Source organism: Lutra lutra, chromosome X (genome assembly GCF_902655055.1).
Source record: "Lutra lutra chromosome X, mLutLut1.2, whole genome shotgun sequence".
In the NCBI taxonomy this organism is placed as follows: domain Eukaryota; kingdom Metazoa; phylum Chordata; class Mammalia; order Carnivora; family Mustelidae; genus Lutra; species Lutra lutra.
This window is the reverse complement of record NC_062296.1, coordinates 12,776,121-12,794,803: the sequence shown is the minus strand read 5'-3', so window position 1 is coordinate 12,794,803 and position 18,683 is coordinate 12,776,121. Positions and strand designations below refer to the sequence as shown.

General features: G+C 41.1%; 1 protein-coding gene across 8 annotated transcripts in view; it reads right to left on the bottom strand.

Annotated features, from left to right (window-relative positions):
* ATP11C (ATPase phospholipid transporting 11C) overlaps positions 1 to 18,683 on the bottom strand; it is a 182,423-nt gene that overhangs the window by 74,833 nt on the left and 88,907 nt on the right. For 7 of the 8 annotated variants that reach the window (XM_047715057.1, XM_047715055.1, XM_047715059.1 and 4 more), the window contains 3 exons: positions 15,873 to 15,962; positions 13,026 to 13,106; positions 10,846 to 10,953 (listed from right to left, as the gene is read on the bottom strand). In XM_047715057.1, the coding sequence (XP_047571013.1) occupies positions 10,846 to 10,953; positions 13,026 to 13,106; positions 15,873 to 15,962 (279 nt within the window). The remainder of the gene's footprint in view (positions 1 to 10,845; positions 10,954 to 13,025; positions 13,107 to 15,872; positions 15,963 to 18,683) is intronic. The other variant, XM_047715061.1, reaches the window with a different exon arrangement.

The window sequence follows — 18,683 nt, the reverse complement described above, 5'->3', positions numbered from 1 at the left end:
CAGGTGATTAGAACTCCCTCGCCGGACTGGTTTGAGCATGAAAGGAGGACACAGGTAAAACGGTTCGCAGAGGACCCAGCACAGATTCACCATTTGATACTTCTTACACATACACGGCCACTACTTTACTCCCAACCTCTGAAGAGTCCTGTTTTGGGGAGGGACATAAGAAATTGTCTAGAGTTCAGGGCCTCCCAGACTTTTTCATCCTGTGGCAGAGAAAATTTTGTGCAGCACCTGAGATGAAGGGAGGAAGCTGCTCGTCGAAGAAGACAACCCACTCCGGTGTGACCAGGGAGTCCGTACCTAGCACACCAACCTGGACACACCGGTCGTGAAACGCTGGATTAATGACACACACCTGCCTCCTATTTGCTACATGATTTGGCAGAGAGAGATGTGGATTTCAAGACCTATTCAGGAACAATTTTATTTTCTCGCCAATCTTAATCAGCAGCCAAGAGCAACAGCATCATTAACGGAACTAATTTGTAAATAATATTTTGTTGGATCTTTCCTTTCTCACTTACATAAACACTTGTGTTGCTTGCATAAAACCATAACCTATGATTAAATCCACAGAAGAGAAATAACAATCAAAATCCTCAATCATCTTAAAAGAAGGAAACGCTCATTCAAGGATGGAAGATGATGCTTAGGCAGCGAAACATAAAAACCACAAAGAGACGATCTTTTCTACAGCACGTATGATTTGCTCAGATATGAACTGGGAAGGTTCTGTACCTGGAGCGCAAGTTGAGGCTGGTGAGATGGCCAGATGGCAGACCTCAGAGGGCGGGCAGGCCGGGCTCAGGGGGTCAAGCCTTACCCTAAGGCAAGGGGGGTGGGTGGGTGGGAAGGGCTTTTTTTTAAAAAAATAATTTATTTTTTAATATCTTCTCAGCGTAACAGAATTCATTGTTTTTGCATCACACCCAGTGCTCCATGCAATCCGTGCCCTCCCCAATACCCACCACCAGGCTCCCCCAACCTCCCAGCCCCCGCCCCTTCAAAACCCTCAGATTGTTTTTCAGAGTCCATAGTCTCTCATGGTTCACCTCCCCTTCCAATTTCCCTCAAATGGCAAGGGCTTTTTTAAAGAAAGGGAACAACAGGGTACACGGGGACATTCAACGGGGGGGTCTGTTTCCATTTAGCAAAGTTAAAAGCAGCAAAAGAACATCACCATCCCTCATGATAAATATTAGAAAACGCCAGATCATCTACAAAATTATGTGTTTTTTTAGTTCGTCAGAAAGCTGAGGTTGCGAGGCAACCAAGTCAACTGCATTTCAAAGGGCGAAAAGTCCTTCCGAGGAGAGACAGGAGAAGAGGACTGCTTCACAACTGACAAGGCACAGGAGCAAGCGGCTAATGCCATAAAAGGGCAGAAGAAGAAGACAAGTGGATTTTGAACCGATTTTTTTTTTAAAGATTTTATTTATTTATTTGACAGACAGAGATCACAAGTAGGCAGAGAGGCAGGCAGAGAGAGGAAGCAGGCTCCCCGCTGAGCAGAGAGCCCGATGCGGGGCTCCATCCCAGGACCCTGAGATCATGACCTGAGCCGAAGGCAGAGGCTAAACCCTCCGAGCCACCCAGGTGCCCCTTGAACCGATTCTTAAAGGCTTGGTAGGAGCTAATGTGACAGCCTGAAATCTGTAAACCTAAGAGAAAAGAGGGGATCGTAACCCCGCATCAGTTCTGCTCTGCAGGCATCCACTGGGTGCTGGGGAGACAAGGCGAGGGCCGGAGACCTACAGGAGCCTGCCCTCACTGGCACGGGCCAGCCGCGTGCGCCTGACCGCTGTGGAGACACAGATGTGAGAGATGCCATAATCCTGGACCCCCCTTCTCGCTTGAGGCAAAACCCATCTACGTCTAGGAGAAAGGCAAGAAAAACCCTCCCTGGCCTGGTCTCAGGAAAACGTCACCACTGCTAAAGGAGACACAGAATAAACACCATCTGCTGCTGGGGACGGGACAGAAATCCCATGGCTACCGGGCTACCGGCTACCGGCCCTACACCAAGCACTCCCAGAACTGGAATTTCCATAGCTGAAAGCAGCTATGGCCACAACAAACACCCAAGCCAGCTCAACTCCCCATTAGCCTGACTGAATCTTCACATTCATGGGCTGACAGGAGAGGTGTGCCTGTTGCAGATCAGAAATACTGTTTACCTTGGTTTCTAGCATTGTTTTACATACAATGTAATTAATTCAATTAAAAAAAATTCAATTAAAAAAATTCAATTAAAAAAAAAAAAAAACCACAAGACCAAAATGACCTAAATCAAGATATAAATAAAGGAGTCAGCACAGGACCTGTCCAGGAAATGTTGAGATTTTGGATTATGAAACAGGCATGTAAAAATAAAAATAACTATGATTAAGATATTAAAGTATTTTGTGGAAAAGGCAAACACCATACATGTGCACATGAAGAATTTGGGCAGAGGGGGGCCTGGGTGGCTCAGCGGGTTAAAGCCTCTGCCTTCGGCTCAGGTCATGATCCCAGGGTCCTGGAATCGAGCCCCGCATCGGGCTCTCTGCTCAGCATGGAGCCTGCTTCCCCCTCCTCTCTCTCTGCCTCTCTGCCTACTTGTGATTTTTGTCTGTCAAACAAATAAATAAAAATTAAAAAAAAAAAGAATTTGGGCAGAGATGGAAACTATAAGAAAAGGCAGAAGGGAAAGTTAGAAAAGAAAAAAAAAGTCCTTCCATAGACTTATCAGCAGACTGGATACAAAAAGGCAATAATCAGAAAACCTGAAGAAACTCTTCCAGTGTTTCCAATACCAAAACCTATACTCTCTTCCTTACAAAGAGCCACCTTTTTACCTTGAATTCCTCAAGTCCTCTTTGTCAGCTCTCTTTTCTATGTTCCAGGATTCGATTCAGTCCCGTGGCTTCATGTGCCATCTACATGGTGATGAAATCCAAATTTAAATTGCCAGCTCAAACATCTCGAAGCTCCAGGCTTGACAGTTCCATCCGGATGTCTAACAGGTATCTCGAAATGAACATGGCTAACGTGGAATTTTTGATTTCCCCTTTCACTCCTACATCTATCACTAAACCTGTTCTTCTCCCAGCCTTCTCCCTCTTAATCACCAGCATTTTTTTTCATAGCTCTATTTAATTCACTCAGTTGCTCAGGCCAAAACCAAGAAGGCTATCTTTATCTGTTTTCCTCTTTTTCTCCCTCCCTGCACCCAGTACAACACATCAAGTCCTGATGAGTCTACCTCCAAAAAATATCCTGAATATATCCATTTGGCTTAATCCTGAGACAGGTGAGACAAAGTTGTGGTTATGAGCACAACTCATAATCCAAACTTGTTTCAAATCCCAGGTTCTCCACTTACTCGTCATGGACAAGATTCTTAATCTCCCTGTGCCTCAGTTTTATCATTTGTAAAGAGGGAATAATCAAAGTACCTACTTCATAGGACTGTTATAAAGTAAGGATTAAATCAGTTAATATATGGGGCGCCTGGGAGGCTCAGGGGGTTAAGCCTCTGCCTTCAGCTTGGGTCATGATCTCAGGGTCTTGGAATCGAGCCCCACATCAGGCTCTCTGCTCAGCGGGGAGCCTGCTTCCCACCCCCAACCCGCCTGCCTCTCTGCCTGCTTGTGATCTCTGTCAAATAAATAAAATCTTTTTAAAAAATAAATAAATCAGTTAATATAATGGGAAAGGCAAGGCCTGGCATATTTATGTATATATAAATGTTAACTACTATTTTTATTGTTATCTCTACTACTGTCATCCTAATATAGGTTCTTATCCTCTCCTGCAAGTCACTCCTTGGCTTTGAAACCCTTCAAAAAATTTCCACTGCACTGAGGGTACACACCAAGTTACTCTCTTACTCAACAATAGTCAACCCACTTCCCCAGGCAAGCAATCAAACATTCAGATACTTTTAGTTTATAGGCATTTCTTGCCACCCACAAACATTCCAGAAAGGGCCGAATCAAACAGCATTTCACACAATAGCATCAACTGATTTAATTAAGATTGTACCTGGTTGAGATCAGCCTCAAGGTAAAGAAGCCTGATGAACAAAAGGTAGAAGATGGGGGGAGGAGTGTCTTTCTATGTGTGGGGGTGACAGCCAAATCAGAAAGAGGAAAAAAGAGAAAGGGACAGATGTGGGAAACATTTACTTGCTTCACAATTTTACTTAGTGCCCTGGGAGGTACAGATTTAATGCTACCGATCACTTAGGCTGCATTTGGTTCTTAGGCTGAACAACCGAGCTGAGTTTCTAAGACTGGTCTGGCAACTTCAGATCCTTACCACTCTAGCTGAGGCTCTTCCCCTATGGGATGCAGAAAATGCAGAAAAGAAAAAAGGGTGATAGAAAGACATTCTCTATCAATCTCAGGTAACTCTCCCACTCTGTAGCCTTTTCCCCATTATTACTAAAAGAAGATGCAAGACAATATACCTATTGCTGTGAAGATGGAGAACTTATGTCCAACAATTCCCACTGTTTAGTAAATAATTCAGCACTGATTAATACTTGATAAAAGTACAGGGAGGAGAGTATCATTTTTAATGAATCCCTATCACAACCCTGAAATCATTCTGGAATGGTATTTTCACCTGCCCTCTTCTCTTTCTGTTCTACCCATCTTCTTCCTATTTTGGAGAATCTGATTTCTATTACCTTTCATATTTTAATCCATATGCACACAGAAATAGTCTTTTAAAAATAACATCTTGGAAGATCAATAAAATCAACACACCCTTAGACAGACTAAGAAAAAAAAAAAGACAGCCTCAAATAGCTAAAAAAAAGACATTACATCTGATGCCACAGAAATAAAAAGGATTATAAGAGACTACTACAAAGAACTGTATGCCAACAAGTAGGATAACTTCGAATAAATGGATAAACACCTAGATACATACAGCCTGCAAAAATTGAATCATGAAGATATAAAAAATCTGAACAGACCCAAAGCTAGTGAGGAGACTGAAGTGGGAGTTGAAAACTTCCCCAAAAAGAAAACCCAGGGCTAAATGACCTCATAGGAGAATTATGCCAGACATTTAAAGAATAACACCAATTCTTCTCAAGCTCTTCTGAAGAATCCAAGAGGAAGGAACACTCCCAAACTTGTTCTATTAAGGCCTGAATTACTGATACCATTTTACCAGGAAAAGACAGTGTAAAAGAAAAAGACTACAGACCAGTATCTTCAATGAATACTGATGAAAAAAGTCCTGAACAAATATTACCCAACCAAATCCAATAGCCTATTACAATGATCACACACCATGACCAAATGGGATGTATCCTTGGGAATGAAAGGATATACACAAAAATCAATCGGTGTAATGCAACACATAACAACAGACAAAAGCTAGATAATCATCTCAATCAAAGCAGAAAAAGCATTTGGCATAATTCAATACTCTTTCATGATAAAAACAATGAACTACAAAGAGAGGGGAAAAAAATGACCTCAACATAATAAAAGCCATATATGAAAAGCCCACAGCTAATATCATACTCAGTGAGGAAAGAGTGAAAGCTTTTCCTCTAGTATCAGGAACAAAGCAAGGATATCCACTCCCAGCATGGCTATTCAATATTGTACTGATGTTCTAGCCAGAGCAATTACACCAAACCAAAAAAAAAGGCATACAAGTTGGACAAGCACTAAAATTATTCTGGTTTGCAGATGACATCATATTATACATAAAAAACTCTAGATTCTGCACACACAAAAACCTGTTAGAATTAATATATGAATTAAACAGAGCTGCAGGATATAAAACCAACACTCAAAATCAGTTGCATTTTTTTTAAATTTTTATTTATTTATTTGACAGAGAGAGATCACAAGTAGACGGAGAGGCAGGCAGAGAGAGAGAGAGAGAGGGAAGCAGGCTCCCTGCTGAGCAGAGAGCCCGATGCGGGACTCGATCCCAGGACCCTGAGATCATGACCTGAGCCGAAGGCAGTGGCTTAACCCACTGAGCCACCCAGGCGCCCCAAAATCAGTTGCATTTTATACAGAAATGAGGAGATTGAATTTTTATTCCATTTTATATAGAAATGCAACTGATTTTGAGTGTTGGTTTGAGTGTTGGTTTTATATCCTAACAATGACCAATCCAAAAAGGAAATTAGAAAGGGAATCTCTTTTTACAATAGCATCAAAAAAGAAAAAATACTTAGGAATAAACTTAACCAAAGAAGTTAAAGACTTGCACGTTGAAAGCTACAAAGCGTTGCTAAAAGAAAGCAAAGATAATAAAAATAAAGGGAAAGCCATTTCATGTTCATGAGCTGGAAGACTTCAGACTACTTAAATGCCTATACCATTCAAGCAATCTGCGAACTCAATGGAATTCCTACCAATATGTGAATGACATTTTTTGCAGACATAGAAAAAAATTCTTATAATTTATATGGAATCTCAAGGACCCAACAGCCAAAATAATCTTGAAATGAAAATAACAAACTTGGGGAGTCTTCACAGTCTCAGATTTCAAAACACTACTAAGCAACAGTAATTAGGATGATATGGTACTCGCATAAAGATGAATATATCGACCAATGAAGAGACAGCCCACAAGTAAACCTTGCATGTATGGCCAAATGATTTTTTTTAAAGGTTTTACTTATTTATTTGACAGACAAGAGATCACAAGTAGACAGAGAGGCAGGCAGTGAGAGACGGGGAAGTAGGCTCCCTGCTGAACAGAAAGCCCAATGCAGGGCTCGATCTCAGGACCCCAGAATCACGACCTGAGCCGAAGGCAGAGGCTTTAACCCACTGAGCCATGCCGGTGCCCCACCAAATGATTTTCAAGAAGGGTGCCAAGACTATGCAATAGGGAAATGACAGTCTCTTCAACAAATGGTGTTGGGAAAGCTGGATAGCCACATGCAAATAATGAGGTTTGACTCTTATACCACATACAAAAATTACTCAAAATGAATTAAAGACCTAATTATAAGAGGCACGTGAGTTGCTTAGTCGGTTAAATGTGTGTTTTTGGCTCAGGTCATGATCTCGGGGTCCTGGGATCGAGCCCATGCTGGGCTCCCTGCTTAGCAGGGAGGCTGCTTCTCCCTCTCCCTCTCCTCCTGCTCATGCTCTCTCTCTCTCTCTCAAATAAATAAATAGAATTGTAGAAAAATAAAAAGACCTAAATGTAAGACCTAAACTTTTTAGACTCCTGGAAGAACATCAGGGAAAAGCTTCAGGATGCTGGAGGCAATAAAGATTTCCTGGACATATACCAAAGTACAGGGAAAAAAATCAACATTAGAAGTGGGAATATATCTGGGTGCCTGGGTGGCTCAGTCAGTTAACTGTCCATCCAACTCTCGATGTCAGTTCAGGTCTTGACTTCAGAGTTGTGAGTTCAGGCCCTATGTTGGGCTCCACACCGGGTGTGCAGCCTACTTAAAAAAAAAAAAAAAAAGAAAGAAAGAAAGAAAGAAAAGAAAAAAATGGGAATATATCAAACTTAAAATTTTGCACCAAAGGAAATAATCAAGAGAATGAAAAGGTAACCTATGGAATGGGAGAAAATACTTGCCAATCATATATCTGATAAGGAGTTAATGTCCAGAATATACCGGAGAATTCTACAACTCAACAACAAATTAAAAACGGGCAAAGGATCCAAATAGACATTTCTCCAAGTATGATACACAAATGGCCAAAAAGCACATGAAAAGATGTTCCACATCTCTTATCATTTCAGAAATGCAAGTCAAAACCACGATGAGATACTTTACACCCATTAGGACGGTCACCATCAAAAGAACAGAAACTAACAAGCCCTAGAGAAGCAATGGAGAAGTTGAAACCCTTGTACATTCTAAGTGCAAAGATAAAATAATATATCCAATTTGGAAAAGAGTATGCAGGATCCTTGAAAAATCAAAAACAGAATTACCATATGATTAAGAAATTTTATTTCTGGGTATGTATCTAATGTAATTTAAAGCAGGATCTCAAAGTTATTTGTACACCTGTGTTTGTCACAGCATCATTTACATTCCGAAGAGGTGGAAGCAATCCAAATGTCCATCAACAGATGGACAGATAAAGAAAAGGGAATATACGCACAAAACGGAATATAATGTAGTCTTAAAAGAGGGGACTTCCCGTCATATGCTACAACATGGATGAACCCTGAAGACATTATGGTAAGTGAAATAAGCCAGGCACAAAAGGACAAATGCTGTATGATTCCATTCATAGGAAGTATTTCTCAAAAGTAGTTGGTCATAGAAATAGGAAATAGAAAGGTGTTTACCAAGGGCTGGGGGGCAGGGGAACTCGTGTTTAATGGGTATAAAGTTTTAGTGTTACAAAATGAAGATTCCAGAGATTTGTTGTACAATGTGAATATACTTAACACTACTGGACTGTACACTTAAAAATGGTTAGTTAAGATGAGGGGGATGCCTGGCTGGCTTAGTTGGTGGAGCATGTGACTCTTGATCTTGGGGTTTTGAGTTCGAGTCCCACAACGAGTGTAGAGATTTTTTAAAACAATAAAATCTTAGGGGCGCCTAGGTGGCTCAGTCGGTTAAGCCTCCTACTTGTAGCTCAGGTCATGATCTCATGCCTGCTGGGATGGAGCCCCGCGCTGTTGGGCTCCGAGCTCAGCAGGGAGTCTCCTTTAAGATTCTCCCCATCTGCTCCTCCCTAACCCCCCCCAAAATAACTAACTAAATCCTTACAAAAAATAAAACAAAAAAATGGTTAAGATGGGCTCTCCTGGGGGCTTACTTTCTTTTTTTTCTTTTTTTTTTTTTTTTAAAGATTTTATTTATTTATTTGACAGAGAGAAATCACAAGTAGGCAGAGAGGCAGGCAGAGAGAGAGAGGAGGAAGCAGGCTTCCCACCGAGCAGAAAGCCCGATGCGGGGCTCGAACCCAGGACCTGGGATCATGACCTGAGCCGAAGGCAGCGGCCCAACCCACTGAGCCACCCAGGCGCCCCTGGGGGCTTACTTTCAAGATGACCAAGAAAAGAAGGAAAAATGGTTGTGTCACAAAGGGTCGTAGCCATGTGTGGCCTATTCAGGGTACCAACTGTGTAGTTGCGGGCCGAAGTCAAGGCCATTGAGAAGTTTGTTATTCGGACCACAGTACAGACCACCGCCATCAGGGGCATTTCCAAAGCAAATAGGTCTGCTAGACCTATGTCCCAAGCTGTCTGTGAGACTACGTTACTGCCCAAGCTGTGCCATTCCCAGCAAGCTATTCCAGAAGCTCTCCTGAAGCACGGAAGGGCCCAACACCCTCACCAATTTAGACCTGTGGGTGTTACCTCACCACCCCCACCAAAGCCCACATAAGGAGCTAAGTCCTTAAGCACTGAAGAAAAACTGTTCTCCGAAAAAAAAAAAATAAAATGGAGATTATACTTTAAAAAAAAAATGGTTAAGAGGCTCAATTTAATGTTATATGCTTTTTGATCACAAAAACAAAATGAAATTTAAAAAATAATACTTTGGGACAAAATATTTATAAAAGACATATCTGATAAAAGGCTATTAACTAAAATATTAAGAAAAACTTTTAAAACTCAACCATAAGAAAATGAGCACTCTGATTCAACAATGGGTACAGTCTTGACTAGACAACCTCATGAAAGAAGATATTCAGATATCAAGGATGCATATGACGAGATGTTGAACACCGTTATGTCATTCGGGAAATGCAAATTAAAATAAAAATGGGATACCATTACAAACCTATTAGAATTGCCAAAACCCAAAACACTGACAACAAATGTTGGCCAGGATGTGGAGAACCGGGAACTCCCACTGGGTGCCAATGGGAATGCAAAATGAAAAGCCTCTTTGGAGATAGCTTGGCAGCTTCTTACAAAATGAAACATGCTTTTACCAAACAATCCAATAAGCACACTCCTTGATATTTACCCAAATAAATTAAAATCTTATGTCCATGCAAGAACTCGAATATGGGGCACTTGGGTGGCTCAGTGGGTTAAGCCTCTGCCTTCGGCTCAGTTCATGATCTCAAGGTCCTGGGATCGAGCCCCGCATCGGGCTCTCTGCTCCGTGGGGAACCTGCTTCCCCCCACCCCTCCTGCTTCCCTCTCTGCCTACTTGTGATCTCTGTCAAAGAAATGAAATCTTTAAAAAAGAAAATAAAATAAATAAAAAAGAACTTGGCTGGTAGTAAAAGATGCTACTATCTTGGCATTCTCATGCATTGCCGGTGGAGTGTAAAATGGCCCAGCTGCTGTGCAAAACAACTTGCTGGTTCATGAGATAGTTGAACACAGAACTACCATATCATGTAGCGGTTCTACTAAGTATATACTGCAAAGATCTGAAAATAGGTGACCAAACAAAAACTTGACCGTGAATATTCGTACCAGCAATGCTCCTAATAGCCAACAGGTGGAAAGACCCCCAAAGGTCCATCAACTGATGAATGGATGAAGCAAAGGTGGTGTAACTGTATGATGAATTGCTAATATATGCTGTAGTAAGAAGAGACCTTGAGAACACTGCAGTAAGTGAGAGAAGGCAGACACAAAAGGCCACACAGTGTTGGATTCCATTTATGTGAAATAATCTAGAATAGGTAAATCCATAGAGACAGGAAGAGGATTAGTGGTTGCCAGGGCCTGGGGGAGGGAGGAATGTGGCATGACTACTTACTTAATGCCTATGGGGGTTACCTTTTGGGGTGATGAAAATGTTCTGGAACTCGAAAGTGTTGATGGTTGCATAACAACATGAATATACTCAATTGTATATTCTAAAATGCTGTGTTTTACCACAATTAAAAAAAAAAAAAAGAACTACAAAAATACCTTGATATTTTCACTCTCTTTTCTCACTCGCTTTGCGTTTTCAATAATGTAAACAGTGCTCTTGTTGACTTCATTGTCAGCTCTGTGTCTCAGCCAATCCTCATATCCCTAGAATAAAAACAACTACAGTCAAGCTCACATAATGCAGTGAAGTTAATAAATTTCTATATCCCCCTCTATGAATCACCAGCAGGTATTTACACTGATGGATTAATTGCAACTCACAGTGCTAAAGAGACAACATTGTTCATGTTTACAGCAAAAACTAAGATACGCTTTCAAAATACCTCTTAGGCAAATAGCTTTACCGTTGAAAGGTTTCTCCATTCTACAGATAAGTATCAATGAAAACACAGGCATCAGAACCTTAATATTCTTCAAATGTGAAAGGCTATGATTTACTCTTCTAATTCTACTCTTATTCAAGTTAATGTTAATTTATCTACCTTTTAATGTGACCATTTTTTTTCCCTGGGTTTTATTTTCTAGCTCTAATCACTTAAATATATTCTTCTGTAGTAGACGGTTAGGAGTGATCATTGCTGAGGAAATCGAATTCCTCCCCAGGGACAGAGAATTGAAAAGGCAAGTTAGGGTTATTTTTGACACAGAATCCACGACAAGTTTTGGAAGCCAACAGTTAAACTTCTCCACTGGTAGTAAAGGAAACCATAAACTGGTGTTCATTTTTTAGAGTTAAAAGTAATCAGGGAAAGGTCTAATGGCTCATTTTAGTCTGGGTTTTTTGTATGAAGTAAATGTAAGCCAAAAGAACTAAGGAAAGAGGATGTTCATTTGTTTGAGCATGACCTCTTCTCCTTTTTTACATCACATTGCTTTTTTTCTTTAGAATAATGTCTGTACCTTTTCAAATGGAACTGTTTGAAAAAAATCTCTTGATCGCCTTCTGCTTTTTTCTCCAATGCTATATTCATCCCTGTTCTGTCCCTCTTTATGACAATGCTAGGCTATCACTTCCTATGGCACTTTCTGTGATGTCAGTGAGGAAAGAGAGGCACTAAGATGAACTAGTATAGAGAGTAAAATGAATCAGTAAGAGCTTTTGTAAGCCATACAGGCTATTCTTGGAACCAGCAATTCTATGATGTTAAAGAAAATAATCCTAACAGCCTAAGGGAAAGAACATTCCAGAAGTCTTTATTTAGCAACCAAACACTTGATAAAATATTCTTGCAGTTTCCGGTAGGCAAGATAGAAGACCAGATAACCCCAAGAGGAAAGGTAACCTTGTTCAAAATTCTATTAAACAGACCTTCATTTTCGAAGTTCTTGAGGATAGTTTTTAAAGCTCTTTGGTAAGTTACTCTCTAAAAGTATGTCTGCCATCAGTCAGGTACTATGGACTGTTCCAATACATGATAAATGTTGCTAACCCACCCTTTACCTCCAGCTTCCCTTTTCCACTTTCAATTTCATGTGGAATTTTTCAAAGATACTATCATATAAGAGGGTCAAAATATTTCCAAGTCATCAGCATCAGAAACCATGGCAATTGTCAGCGTTGACGAAAAGTGAGAATAAGTGTCCTCTGCCCACCACCCACTTCAGCAGCATCATGGAAGAAAACAAACACCAAGTACTTGGACTCTTGAGTTCTCTGCTTTAGGCGACAACAACAAAAATTTACCACACTGGGAATTTTTCAGAAAGACAGAACACACTGAAAAAAACTTAGATACATTAAAAATTCACCTCTCAGGGCGCCTGGGTGGCTCAGTCGGTTAAAGCCTCTGCCTTCGGCTCAGGTCATGGTCTCAGGGTCCTGAGATCGAGCCCCGCACCAGGCTCTCTACCCAGCAGGGAGCCTGCTTCCTCCTCTCTCTCTCTCTGCCTGCCTCTCTGCCTACTTATGATCTCTCTCCCTCTCTCTCTCTGTCAAATAAATAAATAAAATATTTTTTAAAAATTCACCTCTCATCTCCTGACTGAGCTGTACCTTCTACCTTCTTTCTTTTAGGGTTACAAACCCAGAACACAAATACTAAGGGGAAAAAAAAGGCAAAAGAAATTAAAGAAGTACCTTATGGTCATTTTAATATGTTTTCCGTAGGAATCAAGGATGCTGCCCACTCTACATAAAAATGAAAAAGGACCTTTGGCAATGAAATTCAAACCAGATGGGACTGAAATGCAGGCATAATTGTACATAAGAAATTTACCTGCTTGATGGCTGTAACAGTTATAACAAAGAAGAGTGGGAGTCCACTGGTAACTGGGCTAGTCGGTGTGTCCACTGTGACCTAGGTAAAGAAATTAAATTGAATGTAAGAGGAACATATGCCATTCGCTCATATACAGGGCTCATGATGCAACCATTTCGGGCAGAAATACAGACAAGACGTATCCTGGTAGCAGGGTCAATGTTAACTTTCATTAAAACAAAAGCAATCCACAGAGCAATTAGTGTAAAGAAACAGTTCTAATTCAGGCTTAGGTTTCATTCCAGTTTGGATTAATGCCCTCCACGAAACAGAAGCAATCATTTACCGTCAACCAAGTGAACCACTGAAATCTAGAGAGTAAAGCAGAGTTAACTGCACGAAGGCCAGGCTTCCGGGCAGGCACAGAGAACAGCACAGACAACGTCTCTACGGTAGGAGGCGGACGAGTGGTGGTGGGGGATGCGTGTCAAAAAAATAAAGGAAGCCAGAGGCAGGAGAGAGTGTGGTGTAAGATGGGGCTGGAGATGGGGACAGAGGCAAGCCCAAGCAGGGCCTCTAGGCTAGAGTTCATTGTTTATCCCACAGTCGGAAGTAACTAGAGCTTTCAGGCAAGGAGCAGTCCCAGGAACAGAATTACATTTCCAGAAGATCATCCTCCTGGATTTGTGGAAGTTCTTTCCATGTCTGTTGCTATCCCCCTTGTCCAAGCCATCACCTTGTTCGTGCCCCATAGCAGTAGACTCCTACATAGGAATGGGGCGCCTGGGTGGCTCAGTCGGTTAAGTGTCTGCCTTCGGCTCAGGTCATGATCCCAGGGTCCTGGCATTGAGCCCTGCATCGGACTCCCTGCTCAGCAGGCAGCCTGCTTCTCCTCCTCCCTCTGCTGCTCTGCCTGCTTGTGGTCTCTCGTTCTCTCTAATAAGTAAAATCTTTAAAAAAAAAAAGTACGAATGACAAGGAATTTCTTGTCAGGGGTGATGAGAGATGACTCTTCTAAGTGTCTGGTGAACATGACTGGGTCGATGTTGTTGTCATTCACTGAAACAACAAATACCAAGAGAGAGGACGAGATCTGAGGGACAGAGGACCATGGGTTCACTCTGCCCTGGCAACTCACTCTCATCTCTATCCCCACCCAGGCCAGGCTCTGCCACATGCCCCGAGTTAGAGATACACGCTTTTATGTGGCTGTGGGCCTTCATGCACAGCCCAAGATATCCATCTGGCATTCTTCACCAGGTTAACTTGCTCTAATCTTTCAAGGCTTAATTCAGGTATCATCTACTCTTTGAAGTCTTCTTAAGCTCCTCTTGGCTAGAAAGACCTATGAACTCCCACTGTACCCCACAGCATGTTGCTCATGTGACTTTTATGACTTGTACTGCATGAAATTAAATGGATGGGGCACCTGGGTGGCTCACTGGGTTAAGCCTCTGCCTTTGGCTCAGGTCATGATCTCAGAGTCCTGGGATCGAGTCCCGTATCGGGCTCTCTGCTCGGCGGGGAGCCTGCTTCCCCCTCTCTCTTTGTCTGCCTCTCTGCCTACTTGTGATCTCTCTCTGTGTCAAATAAATAAATAAAATCTTAAAAAAAAAAAAAAAGAAATTAAATGGCTATATGAGTGTAACATACATTCCTTAAGGACAGAAAAACCCTGTCTTGATCTTCTTTGTTATCTGGAAAACCCCAAGGCACACAGTAGGTGGTTGATATACATCCACTGAACCAAACTGAACTGTGCTGCACACGACAAAGAATGACTCTCCTGGGGATAATTTTGTATGGTTTATTTTATGCTATTTGTAAGGTATCTTACCATGGATCTAGGGTAGCTCCTTTTCAAATGCCCCATCATTTGAGACTGAAATTAGCTCTTTCCCATATCACAACCCAGATTGGTTTTAAGCAGCAGGGCTAAATTAAATTACAGTACCATTTACTCAAAGCCTCAAAGTGGATAAACAGAAGCACTTAACATTAACAAGGCATTTGAGCAATTTCATTGGGAGGATGTTTTTGCTTCGTTTAAAAAATGAAATGCGGGAGGGGCGCCTGGGTGGCTCAGTGGGTTGAGCCTCTGCCTTCCACTCAGGTCATGATCCCAGAGTCCTGGGATCGAGCCCCGCATCGGGCTCTCTGCTAGACGGGGAGCCTGCTTCCCCCCCGCACCCCTCTCTCTGCCCATTTGTGATCTCTGTCTGTCAAATAAATTAAAAAAAAAATTTAAAAAAAAAAAAATGAAATGCGGGAAAAATATCCTTACTGTAATAAAATTTTCTGGGGGTAATTTTGGTGAGGGAAAACTTGTAATAGCTCATAGTCTTAAAGGTGGAAGAGGCAATTAAGATGTCTAAAATTTAAAACACAAAACATTAGCAGAAACATAGAGAAGATCAAATCTATCAGGCTTTCACACGTAAAGTAAATGAATGAGGAAGAGCAAAACTGGTATCAGGAAGAAAAGTGATAAATTTTCAATTAAGCTGAATCTGGTGTTTAATGAAGTAAAACTATTAATTTGAACTATTTTAAACTTTAATATATGTCATTGTATTTAATGATACACAATATATGTCCTTCTAGGATGAACAAAGATACAAAGTCTATGAAAGTTTTTAAAGTAACAAATTCTCAACAGGTTTTCTAGTAAAATTGCTACTTTTGGAAATATGTAAAATCATATAAATCTTAAACTATAATATTAGTACTTTACAAAGTTTTATTAAAACAGGTCCTGAAACACCTTTTTAGACACAGGGCATTTTTAAGTTAGAAATGGATTGAAAATTTGTTTGGAGTAATTAAGTTTTCTAAAAGGGGAATGGTTGTTTGTGGAACTCTTACCTGCACAAGAAAAATGATGAGAAAATAAAAATTTGCAATTCTTCTAAACTGTTCAAAGAGATTCTTTGGGAGGAAATTCCAAAGTGTATACTATATGGGAGGAAGGAAAAAAAAGTATTATTAGAAGGAAAACTTGAAAAACCCTAATAACAACTCATATGGGCCAGATTATCAAAATACTTTGAAAACATGTTAAAACCCACACCTCACACATACAAATAAGCATACACTTAGAGGTATACTATATAAGAAATGAAGTTTTCATTTGCAGCATCACAGTTGGGTCATCTAGTCCCCAACTTCTGCTTTCCCTGACCTGATCTAAATTAGGTTCCTTGTCAGGCGTTCTCAGGTCACTCTATACTTCCTTAATAATACTCGTTACAGTGAATAACCATAGATGTGTGCACTTTTTATTAAAGTTTCTCCCTCAATAGGCAATATGTTTCATAAAGACAGGCTGTTCGTCTTCTTATTACTTTTCTCCCAACACCTAGCTGACACAAAGACACTCAATAAATTAGTTGGATGGATGAACAAACAAATTAATCCCTCTGGCTCAGCTAACCACTGGAGTCTGATCACCATACTGATATAACTCTGTCCCTATCATCAACGCCCCCCTCCACCTCTGAGACAGCTGAGGTGTACTCGTCACCCTGGGTCATGAAGGGCTTTCACTTTAATCAACAACACACCACACTGGGCTTTGGTAACTGTAACAGGTTAAAGGTTCAATGCTAAGTAGTACGTGGACAGAAGAAAACTCTTGGGCCAACTGTTGAATCACATAGACTTTCTCACTAATATCTTAAGCTCAAGGACAAAATCATTTAAAAATCCCCATGAGAGGGGCACCTGGGTGGCTCTGTGGGTTAAAGCCTCTGCCTTCGGCTCAGGTCATGATCCCAGGGTCCTGGGATCCAGCCCCGCATCGGGTTCTCTGCTCCACAAGGAGCCTGCTTCCTCCTCTCTCTCTGCCTACTTGTGATCTCTGTCTGTCAAATAAATAAATAAAATCTTTTTTTAAAATCCCCATGAGAAGGTGAATTTTCTAGATATCTTAATAAAGACCAGAAACCAGAAAGAAAGGTTTCTTAACCTAAAAGATCTAAATTTACAATTAAACGATCTCCACCACAAATATGGTGAGAAAATATCCATTAAATTAGGTAAGTTGAGGGGCGGCTGGGTGGCTCAGTGGGTTAAAGCCTCTGCCTTCGGCTCAGATCATGATCCCAGGGTCCTGTGATCGAGCCCCGCATCGGGCTCTCTGCTCAGCAGGGATCTTGCTTCTCACTCTCTCTCTGCCTTCCTCTCTGCCTACTTGTAATCTGTGTCATCAAATAAATAAATAAAATCTTAAAAAAAAATAAATTAGGTAAGTTGACTGAAATGCCACAGTTGCAGAGCATGACACAATATATGTGAATTTACTACTAACCTCTCTTATGGGCTCAGGATTCAGGGAATCCCAAGAAAATGAAGATAAATGAAGGCAAACATATTCAGTAAAGGAGCTGCATTACAACCTAACATGCCAACCCAGAAGGTTCTTTGCCCAGGATTCATGGAAGTGCCTTAAGGGAGGTCATTCAAAATGAACTACAAAATTACAGTGAGATAGCACCTCACACCTGTCACGATGGTTAAAACAGAAAACACAAAAAACAATGGGTATTGGTGAGGATGCGGAGAAAAAGGAAGTGTTCCTCTTGCACTGTTGGTGGGAGTGCAAACTGGTGAAGCCACTGTGGAAAACAGTATGGAGGATCCTCAACAAGTTAACAACAGAGCTGCCCTATGATCCAGTCCTCAAACTACTGGGCATTTATTTCCAAAATACAATACACTAATACAAAGGGATACATACACCCCTATGTTTTTAGCAGCATTATTTACAATAGCCAAACCATGGAAGCAGCCCATTCATCCACTGACAGATGAATAGATAAGAGGCGGGGTATATACATGACGGAAAACTACTCAGCCATAAAAAAGGATGAAATCTTGCCAATTACAACACGGATGGTGCTAGAGAGTATAATGCTAAGCAAAATAAGTCAGAGAAAAACAAATATGATTTCACACGTATGTGGGATTTAAGAAACAATACAAAGGTTAAAAGAAAGAAAGAGAGAGAGAGAGAGAGACAAACCAAGAAACAGACTGTTAATGACAGAGAACAAACTGACGGTTGAGAGGCGGGGGCTGGGGGCGGGGCTGGGTGAAACAGGTGATGAGGATTAAGGATGCACCTGTCGTGATGAGCACCAGGTGATGTCTGGAAGTGCTGAATCGCTATACTGCCATCTGGAACTCATAAAACACTGTATGCTAACTCTACTGCAATTTCAAAACTTAATAAGCAACAATGAAAAACGAAGTACAGAATTGTGTGCATTTGCATCATTTGGGGGAAGAGAATCCACGCTTTTTTATCAGGTTCCCAAGGCAGCTTGTAACCAAAAACAAAAGGGGTCAAAACCACTGCTCTAGTCACTTTGAAGCTGATACAGTCCAGGATCAGCACTTAACTGTCCCAATGACTTAAGATCAATTTTCTAAAACAATAAGCAAAACTCCCACAACAGGCTAACAGCTGAGCTTCTGGCTTGTTGACCTTCTGTTCCCTAACTAAGGGGTTTTTAATTAAACAAACAAACATCAGGGACTGTTAGAGTCCTCTGTGGGGTGTTAACACATCAAAAGGGAACATTTTTGTTGTTGTTTCTAGGCCCCCACTGTTTGTTTACCACTGTTTTAACTTATTAGATGAACTGCTTCCTTGGGGAACTCTGGGTATTACTA